This window comes from Herpailurus yagouaroundi, unplaced genomic scaffold (genome assembly GCF_014898765.1).
Source record: "Herpailurus yagouaroundi ecotype Mexico unplaced genomic scaffold, PumYag 163, whole genome shotgun sequence".
Taxonomy (NCBI): domain Eukaryota; kingdom Metazoa; phylum Chordata; class Mammalia; order Carnivora; family Felidae; genus Herpailurus; species Herpailurus yagouaroundi.
Window position 1 is genome coordinate 10,830,011 of NW_024412404.1, and position 24,778 is coordinate 10,854,788.

At 50.4% G+C, this 24,778-nt stretch overlaps 1 protein-coding gene across 3 annotated transcripts in view; it reads left to right on the forward strand.

Moving 5' to 3' along the window:
- The window catches only part of HK1 (hexokinase 1), a 125,855-nt gene that overhangs the window by 58,506 nt on the left and 42,571 nt on the right, over positions 1-24,778 (forward strand). For 2 of the 3 annotated variants that reach the window (XM_040485233.1, XM_040485232.1), the window contains one exon: positions 16,540-16,702. In XM_040485233.1, coding sequence (XP_040341167.1) covers positions 16,540-16,702 — 163 coding nt within the window. Of the gene's footprint in view, positions 1-16,539; positions 16,703-24,778 lie in introns of those variants that run through there. The other variant, XM_040485234.1, reaches the window with a different exon arrangement.

Consider the following 24,778-nt stretch of genomic DNA (forward strand, 5'->3'; position numbering starts at 1 on the left):
CTGCAAAAGCAAGCATTAAAAAAACAAAACAAAACAAAACAAAACAAAACAAAACAAAACAAAACCGCCCTTTCCTTACTGCTCAGGGCTGAGAGAGAGGAGAGTTAGAAAAGTATGAATAATACCTGAGACACCTTTCGACCTGGTGTTATACAAATTTCCAGTAAGAGCCTCATCCTTGGTGCATCTGTATCTCATAATCCTTGTTCCCTCTACATGGAGTGTTCTCTGGAGTTCTCCCCCCCCCCCCAAGAGAAGCCCCAACTCTTCATTTGGTTTGATAATTTGGGACTGTCGTGAGAGAATAAACTGGGAAAGCGGGTGGGTACAAGGACTTTCACATCTGGCCATGCCGTGCCGTCCTCCCACGCTCCTGCTGTTTTCTGGAGATGGCATGGGCAGCTCTCTCCTAAAAAGACTGATTTGGTACTGTCTCCATGTGTGTCTGCAGTCAGGGCTTCCTGCTTGATAGACTCAGCCACTGGAGTCCGCTCTGAGCATGCCCGAGGACCCCGCTGAGGGTCCAGGCAACAATACCCCTCAGAGTCCAGGAAGCAGTGGTGGCCAGACTGTTGGCATCTGCTAATTCATTTGAGGACCCTTAGAATCAAGTCCCATCGTGGGAACTCAGTGATTTCTTTGGAAAATGTTTGAGTCCTTTATTATGTGCAGAGGGCTGTGCTAGGCTAGGGTGACAGCCCTAAACTCGGTAAAATGCTCCCTCTTCTCCTGGAACATAAATAATGATTTGCTGTCTTAACGATAAGTGCAAAGCACAGAATGCTGTGAGAGCATAGAGGGGCCGGTGATCAGATCATGGGTGGGAAATCGCCAGCTTAGGAATGGCTTGAAGCCAGGTTGTAGATGTGCAAATGGGAATATTATACTTAGAAACTTTGTGAGGGAGAGTCAAACGGTTCTCAAAACGTAGTTTTGCTTTCTCTCTTTTTAATGGTTTGTTATCTCTGAGCATTCTAGAATACTTTATGGCTGTCATATCAGATATCAGTTGTGTGTGTATGTGTGTGTGTGTGTGTTTGTGTCTATCTGTCTATCTATGTATCTATGTATCTATGTATCTATCTAATAGTACTAAGGAAATCTGGAATGGAGTCCAGAAGGTTATTCTTTATAAAATAATCATTCATTCATTCATTCATTCATTCATTCATTCATTTCCAGAGGGCTATTTTTACTCCCTCTGCTTCTTTCCTTTAGGAGAAAAACCCATCTCTGTTGATTTTTTTCTCCCATCTTTGTTGATTTTAATGAATTAACTTGGAATCTATATTTTAATTCTCTCCCCCACAAGTCAACATGTATGAGTCAGGTCTTATGAAATATTTGAGGTACATAAAAATGTTGAGAGTAACAACAACCACCTGCGTACCCGCCATTCAGCTTGAGAAGCAACCGACACAGGAAGGAGTACATTAGAGACGGAGCTGAAACCCTGAGCTGGAACCCCTATGTTTCCATCTTTAGTCCCATCTGTTTCTCCTTCCAGAGAGTGCCTGTGCCCTGATTTTGATGTTTATCATTTCCATCCCTGTTTTTATACTTCCATTATATATCTTGTATCTATAAGCAGTATATAGTGTTACTTTATGTGGTTTTAAGCTGTGGTAAATGATGCTATACTGCGTGTATCCTTCTGCAACTTGCCTTTTCTAGCTCAACATTCTATACTTGGGATTTTTCCTTGTTGCCCCATACACCTCTGTTTCATCGACTTAAACTGCTGCACGCCCTTACGTTGTGTGTTGTACACACCACAATTTATCATTTAATCTCTTCTTTTGATGGGTGTTTGGGTTTCTAATGTTTCACGTTACAAGTGCCACGGTGAGTCTCCTCCTGCACGCTCCTTCAGTGCACATGCGCGTTCCTCTAGGTTCTAGGCTGGGTATCTGGGACGGAATTGCTGGGCAGGGGAGTGTGTGCGTCTTCCCACTTTCAACATTTTGTCAAATCGCCATCCCCGGTGGTCCTGTCACTTTGTACTCCCGTCAGAAGTTCGTACGGTTTCCTGGTGTTGCACACCAACCCCCGTACGGTTAAACCTGTAACATTTTTTGGGAGAGTGTTTCATTTTTTAAAGAGTCGGTTTCTTCCCAGTCATTTATTTCCATTCACGTTGCAGCATTCAAGCTTAGTTTAAAATTAGCCGTCTCCCAGTTTACCTTATCATGCAGAGCCCTCGTCGTGGAGTGTCTCCGAGGGAAGCTGAGAGCTCTGGTTGTGAGCGGTGCCAGCCCCACTGACGGCTGCACGGCCCCGAGGAGGGGGGACTAGGTGCGGGGAAAGGCGGGGAGGGCTCTCTGTGGCCCCGCGCGTTCCAGCGTGGGAGTCCGGTGAACTTTTCCGGGAATTTAAAAGTGCACATGTGCTCCTGCCCGCACACCCTCTCTTCCTGAGGCGGGGCTGGCTTATCAGTCTCCTAAACGCGCTGGCTGCTGGCTCCGCTGGCTGTGCTGGAGAACGCTCGGGCCTGCAGCCTGTCTTGGACTGTCTTCCGTAAAAGGAGAGGGTGGCAGTGCCCCGCGGCAGGAAAACTGAAATGTGTGGTGTGCAGCCCAGCCCTTTGCAAACAGAAGTGCTGGTCCCTGCTCTGAGGCGGAAAATGTCGGATCACGTTGCTCATCTGATTCCGGGCCCGGTCACAGGCCACAGACGTTGAGACCTTGGGGGGACCTTCGAGGGAATTGAATGCCTATTAGGGGCCTGTCTTCCTAACACAGATCTAATTTAATCATCAGTAACAATACTGACGGAAGCCAACGTGGAGTGCCTGTCACGCTTCCTGCCGGGGACGGTGCTAAAGGCATTACGTCCCCACAGTGCCCCAGTGAGGGGGTTGCTGTTCATGATCTCCACTTCTGGGTAAAGACCAGACAGTAAACAGGCTCAGACAGTAAACAGAAGAGCCAGCCTGCAGACCCATTCAGCCTGATGCCGGGGCCCCGTTATTTTTTAAGTTGAGCTAAATTCTCATCCTGTCGAACTCCCCGTTTTAAAGTGTACAGTGTGGGAGCGCCTGGGAGGCTCGGTCGGTTAAGCGTCCGACTTCGGCTCAGGCCATGATCTCACGGTCCATGAGTTCGAGCCCCACACCGGGCTCTGTGTTGTCAGTTCAGAGCCTAGAGCCTGCTTGGGATTCTGTGTCTCCCTTCTCTCTCTGCCCCTCCCCCACTCACGCTCTGTCTCTTTCTGCCTCTCAAAGAATGAATAAATGTTAAAAAAATTTTTTTAAGTGTACAATGTGGTCTTGAGTATATTCACAAGGTTGTACAACCATTACCATCATCTAATTCCAGAATATTCTCACCACCCCCCAAAGAAACCCCACACCCATTAAGCAGTCACTCCCCAGCCCTTTGTACCTACTAATCTACTTTCTTTTTTTAAAATGGATTTACCTCTTCTGGACATTTCACATAAATGAAAACATACAGTTTGTGGCCTTTGTGTCTGGTTTCTTTCACTGAGCAGTATGTTTTCAAGGTGCATCCATGCGGTAGCATGTATCATTATTTCATGGCTGAATACTGATGTTTAGACATTAGATATTTGTCAGTTGATGGACATTTGGGTTTCTTCCACTTTGGAATAATGCTGCTGTGAACATCTGTGTACATGTTTTCCCTGTGTGGACGTAGGCTTTCATTTCTCCTGGGCATATGCATAGGAGCAGCATTGCTGGGAGAGCCCCTGACTTTGTCCACCTTGAGAAAGGCATTGTCTGCATTGAGAAATGAGGAAACCAAGGGGCGCCTGGGTCAGTTAAGCAGTTAAGCACTGGATTTCGGCTCAGGTCGTGATCTCACAGTTTGTGAGTTCAAGCCCTGCATCAGGTTCTCTGCTGTCAGCACAGAGCCTGCTTCAGATCCTCTGTCCCCCCTCTCTCTGGCCCTCCCCCACCTGTGTTTTTTTCCTCTCTCTCTCAAAAACAGACACAAGAAAAATTTATTTAAAAAAAAAAAAGAAAGAAATGAGGAACACCAAGACCCCAAGGGGTGAAATGACTTGCTAAAAACCACACAGTTCATTAGTAATAGGGACAGGAACACTATACGTTCTCCTGTCTCAGAAACCCATGTTCTTCCCACCATACCACACCCAACACTCAATCTTGTTGTTTAGGGAAACGGATCCAAGGAGGTAGAGAGATGGGTCAGAGCTGTACAGGACCCCCAGGTTCCCCAGACTCCTGTCTCTCCTTCTTCCCCATCCTCTCCAGCTGGCTTTGCCTGTCCTTCCCCTTCCCCCCCTTCCCCAGCTGAGTGTTGACTGATTCCCTCCGCTGGGGAAGGAAATTGGCCCAATAAAGTCATTTACAGTGAAATGTTAGGGATTTCCCCTGTTTTCCAAATTTCTCCCTGTACCCTTTGTATTTATCTTCCTCCCCCATCCTTGTTTGCATGGATGTGTAACACAGATCTAATTTAATCATTTTAATTTAGTTAACTTAATTTAATTTAATTTATTTTTAGATATTGAATATTTAAAATTAAAATTAAAATTTTAAATTAAATATTTTCAATTTATTAAAATTTATTTAATTTTATTTCATCTGATTTAATTTAATCTAATCTAATGATTTAATCATTAGAGGACCCCCTAATGCTCCTGTAATGCGCACTCCTAAAGATTGTTCTCTCCTTGCCTCTGCCTGGCCCCACTGTGAGCAGCTGGCTTCCTTGACTGGGGTTTGCTTTCAGCCATGTTATTCAATCTGACCTCATTTCTCTGATGTCTCCTGGTGCCTTCTGGGTGGGGGGGTGGGATGAGCGGAGTAGGAGACCCAGGCCACTGCTGTGATAAAGGCACCGCCTCACCTTTGCAAAGTTCTGTTCTATTTACAACATGCTTTCACGTGCTTGATTTAGTTGAGTCCCTCCAGCCAGCTTGGGTGTAGGCATTTCTTCCTGCAACTGCATCCGGGGCAGGAGAACCTCAGGAAGTGGAGTTGACATGCTCTTGGTGGCCAGAAAGCAAGAGGACCAGGATAAGGACACAAGTCTGGTTGACACCGGTGGGCAGATGGTACCACGTACGCACGAACCAGGACTGAGGTCCAGGGCTGTGCGCTTCCAGAACAGTCCGCTGCAGCAGCCCCCTGTAGAAACCATCGGCCAAGGCTCCCGTAACAGGGCTGCTGGAGCTGTGCGGCCCAGAAGAGTCGTCACCAGCCGTGCATGGCTGCTGGGCACTTGACATATGGGGAGTCTGATTTGAGATGTGCGATTAAGTGTAAAATACAAGATTTCAGAGACTTCGTGTGACAAGAAGTTACATAAAATAGCTCACCGGTAATTTTGAAAACGTTGTTTACCTTGGGAGTAATATTTTGGAGGTAGTGGGTTAAATAAGATGTTATTAAAATTAATTTCACCTGTTTTTTTTTTTTTTAAATGTGGCCACTAGAAAGCTTAAAATGACGTGTATGGATTGTATTTGTGTCGGACAGCGCTCTGCTAAACAGTGAAGTTTATGGCTAAAGTTCGGACAGAGGCACTCTGCATTTAAAGCAGTGGGTTCTCATAGGTCCTTGGGCCTCAGTGTCCTCATCTGTAAGACTAGGAGGCTAGAATCCATTGCCTTTAACAGATTCTTCTAGCTTGAGCAGTGCCGTGGTAGCCATCAAGCTGTCTGGGCCTCAGTGTCCTTATTTGTCAGACGCGGTAAATGACTCCTGCCTTGCTCTCTGCCCGTTTCACCAATTCGAGGGTGGGTGTGGAAACACTTGGGAAGTGTGCAGAACTGTACAGATGCCAACTGTGATCCTTGTTGGTCACACCCAACCCACGTGTGGGCACCTTGGGAGGCATGGTGGGGGGTGGTGCTGCTTTCTGCATAATACAGGATGGGCAGCCGGATCCCTGAGCTGGGGCCAGGATCCTGGGTACCAGGCTGCGTTTGCCAGCAGGGGTTTCTGTGTTCTGAGTAATCCACGGTGCAGTGTGGCTCCTGTGCCTGCCAGGTAGGAGGGCAAGAGGGCGGTTTTCATTATTGCTGCTTTACTGATGGAAAAACACAGAGGTGGAAGTGACTTGCCCAGGGTGATAGAGGGGTCAGGGTAGCTGGAGGAGGCCTGAGGTCTGGCCATTTCTAGCCAGGTCTGCTCACACCACTGCAGTGCCTTGAACCCCACGGCATGAGGGTTTGGTCATCTCGTAGTGAAAGCAAAACTGTCTGCACTTTGGATCCTCTCTTCTCTCTGGTCTGGAGGTACCTGGGATGTTGGGGACTGTGAGTCTGGAGGCTGGACCCAGCCCCGAGCCATCAACCAGGAGGCCGAGCGTTAAGCTTGTTGTTCTTGCCCTGCCACATTCCAGGGCTGTTCTGTTCCCCTTGAAGCCACCGGGTACCTCCTTTATTTTTAGCCAGTTCAGTGTGACAGCTTTCTTCTCATCCTGGGCCAGAGCTTGGTTTCTCTTAGCAGCCGGGAGGCGCCTATTACTGGGGATTAGTGGGTACCGAGGTCCCCGGGAAGACCTTGGACATGACCTCACGGCCTTCCATGATTCTCCTAGCAAGAGGATTCTGGGGAATTCGGGGAGGAGCGTCAAGTTTGGAATCTTGAGCTGGAGCCCAGCTGGGTGCTGGGTGCTTGGGGCCTTTCACTTGACTTCGTGGCCCCAGATTCCTCCTACGTAAGAGGAGATCCATGCGCCCACCCTGCAGATGTGTAGGGTGTCTCGGGGCAGGTTGAAGTGCCCGGCATGGGCCCTGTCCACGCTTAACATCTCAGCTTCTCGAACCTCAGTTTCCTCATCAAGAATGGGGATCCCATTCTCCTCCTGACTTGTGACTAAACAGAAGTGGTGTGTGAATAACGTGTGGTGTCGGGGCCCACGGCAGTTGAAAGGGAACCAGCCGTTCAGAAGCATACGTCAGATGGTAGATAAGGGCCCTGGGCTGCCTGAGGGCATGAACCTTGAAAAAGAGCCTGGGGAAAGTGTCTTCACGTCCCAAAGGGGGCCTGCTTGCTTTGGGGTCCTGTTTGCTTTGGTGACGTTTGCACACACTTCTCTCACCCGCATCTCTCCCTGGGGAGCCTCGAAGGTGGAATTTATTTTCCCAGACACACTTCCTCTGGTGACTCTCAGGTATTTAGCGGGCTCTGGGAGGCTTGACTAGTGGAGTGAGACTCTCAATTGTCTGTAGGGCTCTGTGTCCTTCTGGGCCTCAGCCTGGAGAGACAGACGTTGTGGGGAGGGGGTTGAGAACCAGAGGATGCCTGGAACGCGGCATCCCTCATCCCTCGGGGAGAGGCTGTTGGCCCCACGGGGTCCCCATGAGTCTGAAGCGAGGGGCCGGTGCCGGGAGTTAGGGCTGGGCTATTCAGGGGAGAGGAGTCTCGGGCCTTATCTGAGCCAGCAAACCCTTCTGAGACCTCCCCGACTAGGCGTCACCGGAGGCCTTCCCGCCAGGCAGAGCGGGCACCCGGCCCAGCAGAGGAGACACGCGGAGGGCTGTGCAGAGGACGCAGAGGGCCTGGAAGCATGGCCCCCGGACCCCGGGCACCCACAGTCTAGCCGGAGACACAGCCTGCGCACCTGTTGTTGCCGTTCCTGGGGAAGCCTCTCCCACTGCGATGTGTCCTCCAGGGCAGAGGGATTCCTGCGTAGTGGACAGCACCGGCCGAGGGGATGTTGAGCACCTGGTGCAGCTGGTGTTGGGGGGGGCAGACCGTGGCATCCCCCTCGGAGAAGGTGAGTCTGGAGGTGGACTTGGGGAGAAAGAAGGAGCGAGGCACCGAGAGGCCCTTTACGGGCCGAACAAGCAGAGGGGACGGTGGAGGTGTGAGGGAAGGGCCTTTGGGCGAGAGAAGAGAGAAGGGACCACCGCCACCGGGGCCCCGGGCTGCCTGAGGGCAGGCAGGCCGGCGCTGGGACAGGGGGTTCCTGTGGGGAACGCGGAGGGTGAACGCATCTCCTCCTGCGGCCGTGAGGAGCTGAGCCGGAGCCGCCTCCCCAGCTGCCAGGAGCAGGACAGGCACGCGGGTCCCCTGGGCTGCCACCCGCAGCGGTGAGGTGGGGCTGGGCCTTGAGGGGCCGGGACCCTGCCGAGGGCAGGCGGAGGGCTTAGGCTGGCACACAGCGCCGCGGAGGATGACCTGAGGGCTCCCTGCGGTTTAGAACTCCCTCCCCCGGATCTTGTGAAGGCGGACGAGAGCAGGTCACGCGGCCAGTAGCTGGTGGAGACTGGACGACACGGGCCATGCTGTATGCAAGGCCAGGGAGCCACGCTCCTTCTGAGAGGACGGAGCTGTGGCGTTAATGCCACCCACATTCCCACGTCTCCCTACGGGAAGACCCCGGCTGGGGTTCTCTCTGGGTGGAGCACGAAAACTTACCGAGGAAGAAGCACAGGACCAGGAACCAGGGAACTTGGTGTCCGCCCCAGTTCTCTTGCTGACCACTGGTCACCCTGGCCATTTGAGGAACCTCTCTGGCCTCTGATTTTTCCTCAGGGTGTTGGAAGTGATGGCACCTGTCCTGCTTCTCTGGACAGGATAGTTTGAGGGCCAGTATGTGAAAGTCGTATGCAGAGTAGAAGGGTGGGCCTTGAAAGTTCAGGGCCACGTGAACATACCCACATTACGGACGGAAAAACCGAGGTGCCTGCAGGGTATCAAAGCCAGAGGCAGACATGGGTGTCCACACCGCCTTGGCCGTGCCTCATCACTGAACCAGGCAGGGTCCTGAGAGAATCTAAGTATGGCTGTTAGTTAGTACACGTCTTTTTTTTAATTGTTAATTGTTAATTTTTAAATTTTTATTTGTTTATTTTTTAAAGTTTATTTTTATTGGGGCACCTGGGTGTGGCTCAGTCAGTTAAGTTTCTGACTTCAGCTCAGGTCATGATCTCGCGGTTCGTGAGTTTGAGCCCTGCGTTGGGCTCTGTGCTGACAGCTCAGAGCCTGGAGCCTGCTTTACATTCTGTGTCCGTCTCTCTCTGCCCCTCCCCCACTCACACTGTCTCTCTCACGAAAATAAATATTAAAAAAAATTTTTTTTAAAGTTTGTTTGTATTTATTTTAAGAGGGAGAGAGAGAGCAAGCAGGGGAGGGGCAGAGAGAGAGGGAGACAGAATCCTAAGCAGGCTTTGTGCTGCCAGCACAGAGCCCATTGCAGGGTTCGAACTCATGAACCATGAGATCACAATCTGAGCCAAAGTCAAGAGTTAGACACTTAACCAACTGAACCATGCAGGTGCCCCCTTTTTTAAAATTTTTACTGTTTACTTACTTATTTTGAGAGAGAGAGCGAGAGAGAGAGCGAGAGAGCATGTGAGAAGGGGAGTGGCAGAGAGAGAATCCCTAGTAGGATCCATCAGCACAGAGCCCAATGCAGGGCTCAAACCCATGAACCCATGAGATCATGACCTGAGCCTAAATCAAGAATTGGACGCCCAACCAACTGAGCCACCCAGGTGCCCTGGTTAGTAAAGTCTGGAAGGCAGGTCCTGGAGGAAATAGGAAGGTGGGGTTAAGATTTCAAGGGAGGAGGTGTTTATGATTACATTTCCCACCCCCACTCCACCCCCCAGCTATGATTCCATTTTTGTAAAACGAAATAAAAAAGGCGTGCGTTGTATATATGAGTGTTTAGGTAGAAAAACCATTTGGGTCTATAAAGCTCTTAGCAGGGATTTCTCTGGGAAGATTGGGGGAAGATTGATGTGTTTATGTGTTGTGTGAATATTTAAATAAGCGTATATTACTTATTGTTACTATGACTTACTGTTTAATAAAACAGTACAACGTTTCAGAGGAGTTTTGCCAGAGTCTTTAATTTGTTGTGGTTTCGGGCGGATGGCCACTCTACCTTTATTAGTTCTCTCATCTATAGAGTGGGTCAGTAATGTTTGTAATCAGTGCATTTCTCTAGGTATTTAGGTAAAAGGAGTCAGGGACATGTGATAATTCGTTAGACAGGGCATGGAGAGAGACGGCCCCCCTTTTGGTCATTGGAACGGGAGGGTGGGAAATGTTATTTGATGTTTACCTTGTTCTTGGCACATTATTAAAATGCTCCTGGTAGCTCTCTGAGGTGAAAGCATTATTATCCCCCTTTAAAAGACCCAGCAAAGGGGCGCCTGGGTGGCGCAGTCGGTTAAGCGTCCGACTTCAGCCAGGTCACGATCTCGTGGTCCGCGGGTTCGAGCCGTGCATTGAGCCCCGCGTCGGGCTCTGGGCTGATGGCTCGGAGCCTGGAGCCTGTTTCCGATTCTGTGTCTCCCTCTCTCTCTGCCCCTCCCCCGTTCATGCTCTGTCTCTCTCTGTCCCAAAAATAAATAAAAAACGTTGAAAAAAAAAATTTAAAAGACCCAGCAAGGTTAAGTAACTTGTCCAAAGCCACACAGCTAACAAACAGCAGAGCCTAGGTTCAAATGCAGTTCTCTTCATGCACAGCACACATCCAAGAACACATCCACAGATGTTGTTTATACCACACGAGAAATAATGGAAATGCATAAAGAGAAGCCCAAAACGAGGGGTTAGAAGACCTGGAATCTAGACCTGGCTGCCACTTACAAACCATGAGACTTTGTGTGAGTCATGGTCTCAGTTTCCTCTACTCTAAAGTGGAGATAATGCCGTCCTTCCTGCCCACTTCCCTGGGCCGTTGTGGCAGAAGGGGAGCTAGTAACATCAAGTGCCTGCCTCATGCCGGGCACCTGGCATCCGTGAGCTCATGTCATTTCTTTCTGGGACATCCAGATGGGATAATGTATGTGAAAGTCCTGTGTATAAAGACAGGTAAACGTCTGACTCCATCTCAGCTCAGGTGTCGATCTCAGGGTTATGAGTTCAAGCCCCGTGCTGGGCTCCATGCTGGGTGTGGATGCCTATGAAAAAAAAAAAAAAGTTCTGTGTATAAATTGCAAAATCCTCTGTAAATGTGAACCATTATCAAAATAACATTAATCACCCGGGCTGGTTCTCTCCTGAGTCAGCCTCCCTAAGAAAGAGAAGTGAATCTGGTGTTGAAATCTCGGCCCTGTCTTTAAGCAACAATTTTCTTAACCCTCCACCGCCAGCTCCTTTACTTTCTTTGCAAGTGGAGTGTCTCACTTGGAAAGTTTATTCTATTTTATTATTTTATTTTATTTTATTTTATTTTATTTTATTTTATTTTTTAAGTCTATGCATTTATTTTGAGAGAGAGAGAGAGAGAATGAGCAGGGGAGGAGCAGAGAGAGAGGGAGAAAGAGGGAGAGAGTCTCAAGCAGGCTCTGTACTGTCAGCACGGAATCCAATGTGGGGCTTGAACTCACGAGCCCGTGAGATCATGACCTGAGCTGAAACCAAGAGTTGGACGCTTAACCAACTGAGCCACTGAGGCGCCCCAGAAAGTTCACTTTAGGGACCTCTGCTGGGCGCCTTCAGTCACACTTGTTATTCTGCCTTGTGCTTGGTTCTTGTGGGAGAGTAGACGAGAGAAGGGGTGAAGAATTTCCATGGCCATACCACCTTCCACAGGGGGTCAGAATACCCGGGTCACCGGGGGTTACCGTGCCTCCTGCTATGAGGGCCTGTTCACTTGGGCATGTCTGGTCTTGAATTGTTTTTATGGGCATGTTCTTTTGGGAGCAGAGGTGGGGCTGAGGTCAGGCACAGAGATGTTTGAGTTTAGCCCAGTGAGGGGCCACTGGGTTCTTTCCTTAGCCGGACAGCACCCGGCCGGAGGGGCTTGCTAAAGGCCGAATTCTCTCTTCTGGCCTCTGCTCCTGCCTCTGCCGCATTTCCAGCTTCTGGAGCTGCTGAGAGCTTCAGGCTTCTTGGTCTACGTGAAGGATAATCCAGGACAAGTATTTGCACCGTATTAGGGCACCTTCCCTTCAGGAGATGGTGGAAGGTGCCTGCGGTCTGGACGGGGGTCCTTGTCAGTGTTGGCCTAACGTCTGCAGGACCCAGCCCACCGCGTGGCGTCTGGGATCCTGGCATTCCCCCCCCCCCCCCCCCCCCGCCCCAGTTCCTTCCCAGTTTGACTGGAGTCCTGCATGCGTGCATCAGATACCACGTGTGAGAGTAGCCCCCAGGAGGCCCGAGGGTTCCTGTCACGGATTCCTGGGAGCCTCTGGCCTGTGACACACGTTCCGACGGCTGAGGCTTGCAGCTTGTGGCCTCCAGAAGAGGTTCTGTGCTGTGTCCTCCCGTCACCAAAATGTAGGGGAGGGGGTTGGAGGCACAGGAGGGATTCCTTGGGCCCCTGGATTTGGCCAGGGCAGCAAAGCAACACCACTTTGGAGGCGGCATCCTAAAGGAAGAGGGAGGCTTTGTGGAAGTGGAAGGGGGCAGGAGAGGGGCAAGGAGGAGAGGAAAGATCTGGAGAGGCTGTGTAGAGGGGATGGAAATAGAAAAGTTGAAAAGACCACAGACTCTGGCCAAACCCCCCAGGGCCAGAAGCTGCCCCTTTCCAAGTCCACACGTCTTTGCCCTCTTCTCCTCCTGGGCTTTTGGCCCCGCCTGAGAAAAGCAGCTCTCTTACTGGCTTTTGTGCAGAGCGCGGCCCCACCGAGCTCGTCCTGACACCCTCCCTCCCTCCTTCTCTCCACTACCATTCTCGGCCTCTTCCCCAGCTGGGCAGGGGCAGCCCAGCCAGCCGCCAGGCAGGGCTGGTCTGAACGAGGGGAACAGGCCCCCTGTTCAGGGAGGTGCTGGGCAGTCTGGGCCCCGGGGAGTATCCCGCAGGTGTCTGTTGACCTGAGCTTCCTGGGCTGTGTAAAGGGCCCCAGTCCACGTGGTGTGGCCCTGCTGAGTCCTGCCCCTGTGTTCCCTGGCTGGGCCGTGTGGCCGGTGCCTGGCCAGCCTGCCCCCGGCCCCAGGATCTATGCTGGTTCAAAGGCCCCCCTTGAGCTCACGAGGACCCACGGGGACCAAGGGAAAGGGCTTCCCTTGGCATAGTGTCACTCATATGAGACCTGGGAGGCTGCGAGCTCAGTACCAGCTCCACCCTAAATAGTACCTTCTTTTTGACCCAGATTCCACATCTCTTTTGAGAGGGGTTGTCCCACATATGATTCATGAACTTGAACCAGAGGAGAAAAGCCCTTTCTCCTCTGATGCTTGGGAGCTGGCTTGTCTTCCGTGTCCCTAGCCCGCTTCCTCCTCTGAGCTTCTGGGCTCTTTCTGGGTTGGGCGGGACTGTCCTAAAACATCTGGATTCTCAGATCAGTGTCCCTGTGCTGAACTGCACTTGGAGTCTGGAGGCAGGATGGCTGTGGAGTTGCAGAGAGCCCTGCCGTTTGTAGAAGCTTCTTCCTGTCCGGCTGGAAAACCTCAGCAACTTCGCTTGGGCTTGCCTTCCACAGACTAGGGGAACTGGTCTTTCCCAAGGGATGGGGGATGATTATAGGGAAGAGGGGTTGACTTGCAGTTAGTTATGAGACCTGACTCTTGGCTGTGTCTCCGAACCAGTCACTTTGCTTTTTGGAGCCTCAGTTTCTTCATCTGTGAAATAGGGCTTAAGATTGTCTCCCTCAAATGGATACAGAAGATGTGGTGTATACACACAATGGAATATTGTACTCAACCATCAAAAAGAATGAAGTCTTGCCATTTGTAACGACATGGATGGAGCTAGTGTATGATGTTAAGTGAAATAAGTCAGAGAAAGACAAATACCATGTGATTTCACTCATCTGAGGAATTTAAGAAACAGAATTTGATGAACATATGGGAGGGGGACAAAAGAGAGGGAAACAGACCATAAGAAACTCTTAATGATGGAGAACTGAGGGTTGATAGAGGGAGGTGGTGGGGGATGGGCTAGACGCGTGATGGGTGTTGAGGAGGGCGCTTGTTGGGATGAGCGCTGGCCGTTGCATGTAAGTGATGAATCCCTGAAGTCTACCCCTGAAACCAATATTGTACCGTATGATAACTAAGTAGAATTTAAACTGAAATTTGGGGAGAAGAAAAAAAAAGAATGTCTCCCTGATAGGGTTGCTTTGAAGGTTAAATGACATTCTTGGATATGAAAGTGCTCGTTATACCGTGGGCCATAATATAAGTCTAAAGTATTATTCTAGCATTTAGCATTCATTACATTCCTCTTTTGTGCCAGGCAACTGGGTGAGTTCCTTTCCCTAGGGAACTCACGTGTTTTATCAGAGGAGGTGGACACATCAGTAAACACCATGTAGGGTGAGGAATGTGAGAGTTGAAGCGTGTCCCAAATGCTCGAGTAGCAATGTAACGATTATTGATCATTGCACGGTCTCGCTCCCGCTCACCCATTCTCTCCCCGGCAGGCAGCCTGATCTCTCGGAGACACAAATCTCATTGCTGAATAGTCGTTGAAGTCATCCCAAGGCTCGCTGTGCTGTGGGATCAAGTCCAAGTTTGTTAACGTGCTTTGTAAGATCCTGCACAGTTCAGCTCCTGACAGGTTTTCTAGTTGCCTCACTTTTTACACTGTGCTCGATCCATACTGAATTTATTTCTGTGCCTTGCACGAACCCCCCTCCCTTGCCTTTAGCCTGCACACATGCCCTTGATTGTGCCTGGGTGCACACTCCGACATCACGCCTCCGGGAAGCCTTCTCAGTAGCCTCCCTCAGTGCTCCTGTGGCCGCTCACACACACACTTGTGTCGTGACTGCCTCTCCCCCTCCAGACTGTGGGTGCCGTGACAGCAAGGACTGCCGATCCGGTGCCAGCCTTGAGGCTAGAACAGAGTGTGTCTCCTCCTAGGGCCGGGATTCTGGCAATTTCTACTTTAGCTCTCTGTGGTTTCTGATTGCTCCGACCTGCATTGCTGTATCACAAAGGGGAAAGGAGAAAGTGGTTGCTGTAGAAGAGCTTGGGCGTGGGGGTGGGGGCAGGGTCGTCTCTGGCCGCAGAGGACACTGGGGGACTCCTGCCAATGTCCTGATTGTTCGTGAGGCAGGAGACAGGCAGGGCTTGGGGGAGCACAAGGCAGGGAGACCAGAGTAAGAAGGCGGCTGTCCAGGCCCAAAATATGCAGAAATGACCTAGGGCTGGGGACTCCATGTCCTTGAGTCAGGACGTTTCCAGCCACCCTGCAAAGTGAGCACGAGATGCCATTCTCAGAAACAAATAAGCATCAAGGTCTTTTCAGCCTCATTGGGTCATAAATCTTGTCTCTCCACCCACCGGAAGCCTTCTGTGTGCAAGGCTGCGTGCAAGGCACTGGGAGGTCAAGGTGAATAGAGCAGATGCCAGGTGCAGAAAGCTAGGGTCCAGGCTATGCTCTGCAGAGAGATCAGTGCCGAGGGAGGGGTTCTCGCCAGTCCGAGGAACCCCAACATCTGCAGGAGGAGCTGAGATTTGGTCTGCACCTGGAAGCGTAGGTGAGATTTAGATAGCTGGGAAGAGAAGAAAGGGCTTTGCAGTGGGAAAGCCCAGGGACCCACCAGGAATGGTGGAGGTGTTTAGGCCAGAGTTGAGAGAGCATGAAGCCACACCTGGAGAGTGTTGGGTGCCTTGGACGTGGGAGGACATTGCAAAGCTTTGAGCAAGAGAATGAACCAACCAGGGTTGCATTTTAAGAAGGTGGATGTGGCAGTGGCATACAGGATGGGTTGGGAGGGAGGGAGACTGAGGATGGAAAACCATTACGGTGAGTGACTGAGGAATCAGGAATCCGGAATGAGTCCAGACACATGGCTGTCAGGGCTTCGTATTGCCAAAGAGTCACCGAAAGAATGAATGGTGGGATAAGGCGACTTAGAGCCGAGCACATCAGAGGTGCCCGATAAATACTTTTTGAGGGAATAAATGGGAAGATACTATGAAGGAAGAACAACCAGTGACAGACACTTCAAGGAGTGTGAGGTTAGGAGCTTTGTAACTTTGAGGAGAATGGGGAGCCCAGGAAGGGCAGCAGGTTGGGTCAGTACTTGGAAGGACTTGGACGTGTGGTCACGTTGGCCCTGGCCCATGGGCATGGGAGCCTGCAGGTTGTCTCCATACCTTCTGGGGATGGTGGGGTTGAGGTCTCTCTGCTCTGGGCTTGCTGCCCCATGTCCTGAAGGATTCCAGCCCTGTGGCCTCTGTTTCCACCTACCTAGAAATCATGCCCAAGGAAAGCCACCAGCACCACTGTCTCCCATAAACACCAACAGCTGATGTTTACTGGGCACCCTCTGTATTCTCAGAACACAGCACCTCCATTTCATCTGATCTTAAAACTCACGTCTGTGAGTGAGGCTCTATTTATCATCTCAGTTTTTCAGTTGAGGGAATGGAAATTCACACAGCCGTTCAGTGATGGTGCTGGGATTTGAACCCTGTGTGGCTGGCTCTGGCACCCTCGTTCTTAATCTCTGTGACACTACTATCCATTTGAGGACGAGCCAGCCACTTTTCACAGAGGGAAGGAGTCATGTGGAGGAAGACCTGGGGCTCAGTGCATTTGCAAGACTGCTCTGAGCAACATGGCTGATGGCATTTGAATGACTTCCCATCATGTGGTCAGAGTTTGTGGGATCTGGATTGTCTTAGACAGGCGGGTACCTCAGCCTTGACCTCACTCTCCTTCCTTCTCCTCCTCCCCCCAGATTGACAAGTATCTCTATGCCATGCGGCTCTCCGATGAAACTCTGATAGATATCATGACTCGGTTCAAGAAGGAGATGAAGAATGGCCTCTCCCGGGATTTTAATCCAACAGCCACAGTGAAGATGTTGCCAACGTTTGTAAGGTCTATTCCTGATGGTTCAGGTGAGTCTCTCACCCAGAGATTGGGCTGGGAGGGCTGAATTCTCTGTGAAGACATCCTTCCTACTTTTATTCATTTGTTCATTCATTTACTCCTTCACTCGGTCGTTCATTAATGAATTCATTCGTTCATTCCTCCGTCTGTTCTCCCATCCATCTGTCCATCCATCCATCTAACGTATGCCTACCTACCATGTGCCAGGCACTGGGGGTACCGTGGTTGGACAAGGCTGGCCTGCCCTTGTTGGACTGACAGTCTAGTGGCTTATGATAGGAAGGCATAGTGTATATGGATCTTACAGATGCTGTGTGGGTTGCTCTTATGTCTCCAGAACAAATGAAGAGTTCGTTTTAGGAAAATCTCTTCCTCAGGGCACCAAGACCTCCCTTCAGAGAAGTAGCAATCCCAGTGGCCAGGTGGGGAGATTCAAGTCCCCATCTAAAAAATTTTTCTAGATGCTGAATCAAGGGAGCCCCTAAAGCAGAGAAGTGTCGAGGGGAGGTAGAATTGAAGGAAAAAATTCCCCTGTCAGTGTGCATCTGTGGGGTTCATGTCCCACAAGGGGGAGTTGGGAGCTCCCTGTGGATTGTCAGTACCCCTTCCCCGGAGCAGTGGCCTTAACTCCTGCGCTTGGCAGAGTGGAGGCTGGGAGGGCACAGCTTGGCATGCTCGGTGGAGACTGTTCTGTCTGGCAGGGGCGGGTGCTGGGCCTGGCCCAGCTTGGCACACCCATGGGAATCCTGCTCTGAGTGGTGTTCTGTGCTCTAGCCTGGGGCTTGCCTCCTGCGTACGAGAGAGGGAGAGCGATTGTGGGGAAGTCAAGTTTCTCTGGGGGTTGTGAGTACACACCCTGAGACCACGGCCCTCACACACGCCTGCGGTTTCTGCCCTGCTCTGGAGGCGAATTTTTTTTTTAATGTTATTTTTTATTTTTGAAGGGGAGAGAGAGAGAGAGAGAGAGAGAGAGAGAGAGAGAGAGAGAGAGAGACTGTGAGTGGGGGAGGGGCAGAGAGAGAGGGAGACACAGAATCCGAAGCAGGCTCCAGGCTCCGAGCTGTCAGCACAGAGCCTGACGCGGGGCTCGAACTCACAGACCACGAGACCATGACCTGAGCCGAAGTCGGACGCTTAACTGACTGAGCCACCCAGGCGCCCCTGGAGGCGAATTGAAAGCCTCGATTTGGAGCCTCTAGTACGCAGCCTGCAACGTGGATGTCAGGAAAGCTGCTGTTGCTGTTCACAAAGGACGGGCAGGTGCGCAGGTTGTCGGAGCAGACTGGCCACAGTGGGAAAGGCCCCCTGTGCCTGCAGGGCTCTTTAGAAGTCCCGAATGAGACTCGGCTGCTGATGAAGGGCGGGTGCTCTGCTCTGTGGCCACAGGTGGGGCTTGCTTCCTGTACACATTGGCATTCGGATCTCTTGCGTTTCCTATTTGAATCCCATTCCACCTCCATCTTCTTGTTTTCCCTGAGGTATTGGTACCGGCAGATTTGACCTTTAAATAATGACTGAAGAAATTCTGGTCCTCGGTAATGGGACTGTGGTAGGCCCTGGGTTTTGTTCTGATAGCTCTGGCTTTGTGGTTCGCTCCTGCTTTCTCCCAGCTCCGGATGGCACCCACATCTGGGAGCATTGAGCCTTTCCAGGGTTAGTGGAGTTCTGTGGGAGAGGCATGGCTGTGCCTGCTTCCAGCTAAAAGAAGAGGGAGGGGAGGTAACGGGGGTGTGGGCAGTCCCCGAGGGCTGCTGCTCTGACTCTGCTTGGGAGAGCTCAGAAGGATACCTGATGCCCGCGGGACACCTGATCCCATGTGACTGGCCCAGGGCTAACATATCCAAGGACCATATGTCATTCCAGGACCGAGTGTCAGCAGGCAGTGCTCTCCCTCACCCTCTCAGAAACCATTTCTGGACTTGAGGGTCTTTAAAGGGTGATCCAGCTATGCTCGAGATCTAGCCGTTTGCCCCCATCAGCGACTTTTCAAAATAAGGCCCAGAATTCAGACTCGGGTGGGAAAAACACTGTGCAGGCCTCTCTCAGACACTCCTAAAGGTTGCCAAGACGCTTAAGGCCTTGAGCAGTCCTGCAGGAAAGCAATCTGTTTAACCTGGCTTACCTGCCTTTCCCCCTCACCTTTGATCTTCTCTTCCGTATTTCATCTATCTTGAGACCCTTTTTAATTTGAATGTCTCCGAAACCAGCGGTGCGTTGTGCTGTTGTTGCAACTTAGAAAGCATTATTGGCGGTGTTCATTCTTTCTTCGTGCTGCGTAAAACAATGATGCGTCTGACGGCAGTGTCCTAAGCGCGATGACACGTGTGGTAGGTAGTACGCCACGCGGGGGGACGCAGTCCTGGGGTTTGTTTCACGGGAACCAGCAGCCTGGGCCCCATACCTCCCTTTGAGTCTCTCTGTTCTCCCGTGTGGACGGGGCCAACTGTTTAGGGCCTCTGAGAAGTGCTAACCGAAGGACGAGGAGGTGAAACCAAAGTCCTGAGGGACGAGGCCCCCCTTCCTGTGCGGGGCCTGGGTCTGCCCATTTGCACTCAGCACCTCTCCCTGCCTCACCTGTCCAGCCCTGCCCCCACCCCTTGTCTTCTGGCTTCTGCTGGTGGCGGGCGGTCCTTCCGAGCAGACCTGCAAGTCCTGGGCTAGCAGCCGTGCCTCTCCAGTCCCTGCCTGTGGCACTGCATGGCATTTTCCTCTTACGGGGATCCCGGTCAGATTAGGCCCCACACTGAGGACCTCATCTTAACCTGATTACATCTGCAAAGACCTTGTTTCCAAATCAGGTCTCATTTCCGGGTCCCAAGGGTTAGGGCTTCGGTGTATCTTTTTGGAGGACACAGTGCAGCCCTAACACATCCTATAGCCTTTCTCCTTATAACTGTATCTTGTATTCATGGTTGGGCTCAGTTCATATGCCCCGGGGCCCACACTGCCTTTGGAACGGACCCCACAGCCCCACACAGCGTTGACATTGATGCCAAGGCCTCGCATACCTGACCCCAGTCCACTCCTTGCCCCTTTGTGACAGAAGTGCTCCGCTGTCACCTCCCTTGCAGTCCTTTATCAACCAAGAACCAGGAGGTCCCCTGGAGTAGCCAGAAAGCGGGTCTCCTGGATAGTAAACCACGGCGCTGTTCCCTTTTTAAATGTTAATCACTGCTTCATCTGTATAATTAGCCAGCGACAGAATTAGCGGTAATCCCAAACCACTGAGGGATAAATTGGACTCAGCGAGGTGGAGAGACACCCCTGCCTGTTCAGGGTGATGTGACTTCCAAGTCAAAGGGAGAAACAAACCTTTCCTTTTCCTGCTGACCTTGACCCTGGGGGACTGGACGCAGTGTCTCGAAACTCTGCTGATTTTTTGGAAATGTATCAGCACATTTTTATTATTTGTTTCTCTTTTGGACACTTTTTATGGGCAGTGGTTTTTCTTTAATTGCTCTTCAGTAATCTATACGTTAATTTTTTTTTTTTTTTAAACCCTAAAGTGGCTTTCAGCTGCCGCGTATCCTTTGTGGAATAGAAAAGGTATGAATAATAAATAAAAGAAGGAAGATCCTGGGGCGCCTGGGTGGCTCAGTCGGTTGAGCGTCCGACTTCGGCTCAGGTCATGATCTCGCGGTCTGTGAGTTCGAGCCCCGCGTCAGGCTCTGGGCTGATGGCTCAGAGCCTGGAGCCTGTTTCCGATTCTGTGTCTCCCTCTCTCTCTGCCCCTCCCCCGTTCGTGCTGTGTCTTTCTCTGTCTCAAAAATAAACATAAACATTAAAAAGAATTTTTTTTTTTTTTTAAAGAAGGAAGATATTGTTGGAGCCTTTTTACTTTGGTGACTTAGCTAAACAGAAGTCCCTTTTCAGAGCTGCCAGTCCCGGGGATAGCTGGCCCTCTGTGTCTAGCTTCCCCCAGAAGACCTGGCTCACTCTGTGTCTCGTTCATGAAACCTCCCCCTTTTCTCTTCTTATTTATCAGTAAGGATACTGGAAAAATACCAATTTGATTGCAAGGCTTTTGAGGGTAAATTGAATTGAATGTATTTCCCTCTTTCTGCCTCCTGGTTCCAAGCAGGCTCTTTACCCAAAGGATAAGTTAGAAAATCTTCGATTTGTGGTGTGTTCACAGTTAATTTTTTGGACCCCCAGGTATACATAGGACTACTCTCTGGTCAAAGGAAAGAAAATACTCTGTTCCCATGGCATTTGGGCCGTTGCTTAGCTTTCTGTCTCTGTTCCCTTCTCTGGAAAGAGGATTGGATCATCTCAGAAACTCTCTCCCTCTGTGAAATCTGCATGTGTAGCATTCTGGTGGGTTTTTGATAAAGGTGTAGAACTCCCATCAAGTAGCTGGATTGCAGACCAGGAGGGAAAGCCCTTGTATCTCACGTACTGGCTCAATTTGTTCGGCAGGGCAAAGGTGGGCATTTCATGGAGATGGGGTTTCTGTTTGCCCTGTTCTCCATCTAGTGCAGGCCTGGGCTCGAGCGAGAGACATCTGTCCCCATGTTTGTTTCCCATGATGTGCGGGGAATAGTGGCAGTCATTATAAAGTGGAGAGTTGCCAGGGGACCCTTCAGATGCTTTGTTTAATGAGCCTTCTCTGGAAGAGTGGTTCTCCTGGGTTCAGTGGGAGTGGGAAGTGTGGGAAGAAGTTGCAGGTAGGAGGCAGCAGGGGCAGGAAGTAAGGTTGAGGCCAAAGATTCGAAGAGGTAGTTGGAGTGAAGCCCGGTGCTATAAAAAGAAGCTGAACTGGAGCACCTGGGTGGCTCAGTCTGTTAAGCGTCCAACTTCGGCTCAGGTCATGATCTCACAGTTCCTGGGTTCGAGTCCCGCGTCTGGCTCTGTGCTGACAGCTCAGAGCCTGGAGCCTGCTTCGGATTCTGTGTCTCCCTCTCTCTCGGCCCCTCTCTCACTCATGTGGGTGCGCACACTCTCTCTCTCAAAAATAGAAAATAAACATTAAAAAAAAAAAAAAAAGAAAAGAAGCTGAACTTGATATTAAAGAGGGGGAAAAGTCCAGAACACTGGATTAATCTCTGGCTCTGCTGCTCACTATCTGTCTGACCTTCGAGGAGTCAACTTCTTTAAGCCTCCTGTTTCCTCATCTGTAAAATGGGCACGATAAACCTCCTTTCCCTGCCTCACAGGGCTGTGGAGGATCAAGTGGAAATGCTTTGGAAACTGCAAACCACCATGAGCCTTAACAGTGGGTCCTCGTCCTCCTTAACACGGTTGCCATCTCCTAAGTAACTTTGTAAGAGTTCTTTGGGAAGGCCCTTCCCAGCTGATGCCGTCTTTCCGGGGTGTCTTTTGTCTGGCAGAGAATAGGACCAAACAGACATGCATTTGACCCAGACAGTTCTTTTGAACTAGCAGCAAACGCTGGTGGCCTGCTGTGTGCAAGACTTAGCACTGGGGGAAGGAAGTTAGCCTGTTCAGTATTGCCCTTGGCTTCAAGTTGCTGATCATCCAACTGAGGAAGATAAGACATATACACGTAAAAAAATAACGGGCGTCAAATATATTTGCAAGTATATGAGCCGCCGAGGAAAGGGAGGGGCTCTGGCCTTGCCAGAGGGGTAACCTCGAGCTGGTCATTCAGCTAGATGGGTTGGAGCTTCCTTCTCCGTCCACCGAGAAGATGAGTTAATATTTGTCCCGTGTCGCCTGAGCTGCAAATATGATTTACGGAAGGAGGTGCCAGCTGCCATTTGTTTTAGCGATCATAAACACACCCTGGAACCAGGGTCATGCTCAGGGAAGGATCGGGAACTGCACTGGGCTTGACAATGACCCCTTGTAAACTGCCTTCAGAGAAAGGCCACCCCCCCCCCCCCCCCACACACACAAATCTGTCGACTCCCGCTTGCAGGTGTGCTGAGTGTCCAGTATTGAGTGTTGTCTTGACATCTCAAGGCCACCTTTTCTGGTTGCCGCCTCTGACCCTAACCTCCTGGGGCCCTGTTGACCTGTGCTTGTTAAAAAAAGGAGCCGTGGAGAGCTGGGGTGGACAGACCACCGCGGGAGGCTGGGATGGGGCAGAGCTGCAGAAGTGGAGCCCAGCCCTATGTGCCCTAAGACCAGATTCCTCCCGGATTATCTTATCGGCAGCGAGGTCATTTTCACTTATCCTGCTTGAAAAGCTTCAGGTCTGGGTCCTGCAGAGCTGCTGCCTGAAACCTGACCCCTTTCTGCATCAGGGGCTCAGAGCTCTTACTTGCTGTGTTGACACTGACACCAATAAACAGGAGCCCCCCCCCACAGGCACCTGGAACTTGAGCGCAAGAACCTGCTTTCACGTAGGCCTCTGAGTCAGCTGAAAATGAGACTTTTGACCAGGCCAGCGACCGAAAAATTGGTCATGCTATTTCTTTTTGTAAGTTATGATGTAAAAATCCGTGTAAGAACAAAGCAGAACAAAACCAAAAGCTGCAAGGAGTCATGGATGTTGAGGAACCCCAGCAAGAAAGGTAGCCGTTCTTACCGTGCTAAAGCCTCACTCCACTGTCGTCAGCCGTGGGGATCCTCGTCCACGAGGTCTGTCCAGCAGGCGGTTTGAACCCTAGTTCACGTCCTGGCTTTGCCGCTTACCGGCTGGGTGCTCGGGCTAATCGCTTAACCCCTCCCAGCCTTTACTTGCTTACCTGCAAAATGGGGATATCACAGCAGTACCCACCGCATAGGCTTGAGGGAGTTTAAAATGATGCGTATGAAGCACTTAACACCTGGAGTGCGGAAAGGCTCGATGCATGTTAACTGAGGGTAAAATAAAGTACTTTCGATATTTTAGTGATTCATCCTCCAGGGAGGAGCTACCTCATGCTGGAGCCAGTTTTTTTTTTAACTGGGTAGCAGTGAGCACCATGGGGGTTAGGGTTCTGATGGGAGCTGTAAGACAACTCTATAAACAGGGGCTCCCGGCTGGTTCAGTAGTAGAGCGCATGACTCTTGATCTTGGGGTTGTAAGTTTGAGCCCCACGGTGGGTGTAGAAATTACTTAAAAATAAAACCTTAAAAAAAAAAGAAGCAGCAGCAAAGGAAATTGTAAACTGATTTGAACAACCCACAAAGTCAGGGTCAGAATTCCCCACAAATCTGTGACCCCCTACTTCCCACATTCTCCCTTGGTCTGCTGCCTTTGGACCATAGAAGCAATTTCAGACCAGTGGCATCGTGTGGTATATTCATGTTACGGACTATAATTCAGTCATAGAAAGGGATGAGGTGCTGATACCTGCTGCAACACAGTTGAGCCTTGAAAGCAAGTCATGTGTAGTAGGTGAAAGAAGCATCCATCAGAGACCACCTGTTGATACGAAATGTCCAGAGTAGGGACATCTGTAGAGGCAGACAGCAGATTCATGGTTGTTGGTGGATAAGACGGGTTGGCAGGAAGTGGAGAGTGACTGCTCGTGGGTACAGAGTTTGTTTTGGGGATGCTGAAAATGTTCTAAGATTAGATGGTGGTGATGGTTGCACAACCCTGTAAATATACTAAAAACCACTGAATTCTACACTTTAAAACGGGTGACTTGTAAAGAACTGGAATGAAAACAAAAACTTAAAAAAAAAAAGAAAATGGATGAATTGTATGATATAGACGAATAATTCTCCGTAATTCTGTTATTTAAGAAACCAGCCAACCAGTGGTGCATCACTGCTTTGTGCTTAATGAGCAATAAGCAGGGGTTCCTTGAGTGAATGAATGAATGAATGAATGGATGACTGGGCCACCAACCCCCATGATTGAGTAGCTACCAAGCATTTATTAAGCTCCCCTGGGTGCCATGGATAGACGCACAGAAGCCCAGGTTTTTCCCTCCAGGAACTTGGAAGGGTAAGAATGGTGAAAATTCAACCATTTGGTTCGTTCATTGACTCCTTTCCCATCCGCATTAGTCCAAGTATTTGTTGAGCTCTTACCGTGTGTCAGACACCGTTCTACGTTCCAGAAAGAGTAGTGTGTCAGCTTACAGGTTGGTGGAATCAGATACAAACGTGCATCAAATACAAGCTTTTTTTTTTTTTTAACTATTACCTTAAAAAATAAAATAAAAAACCCCAAGGGACCCAGA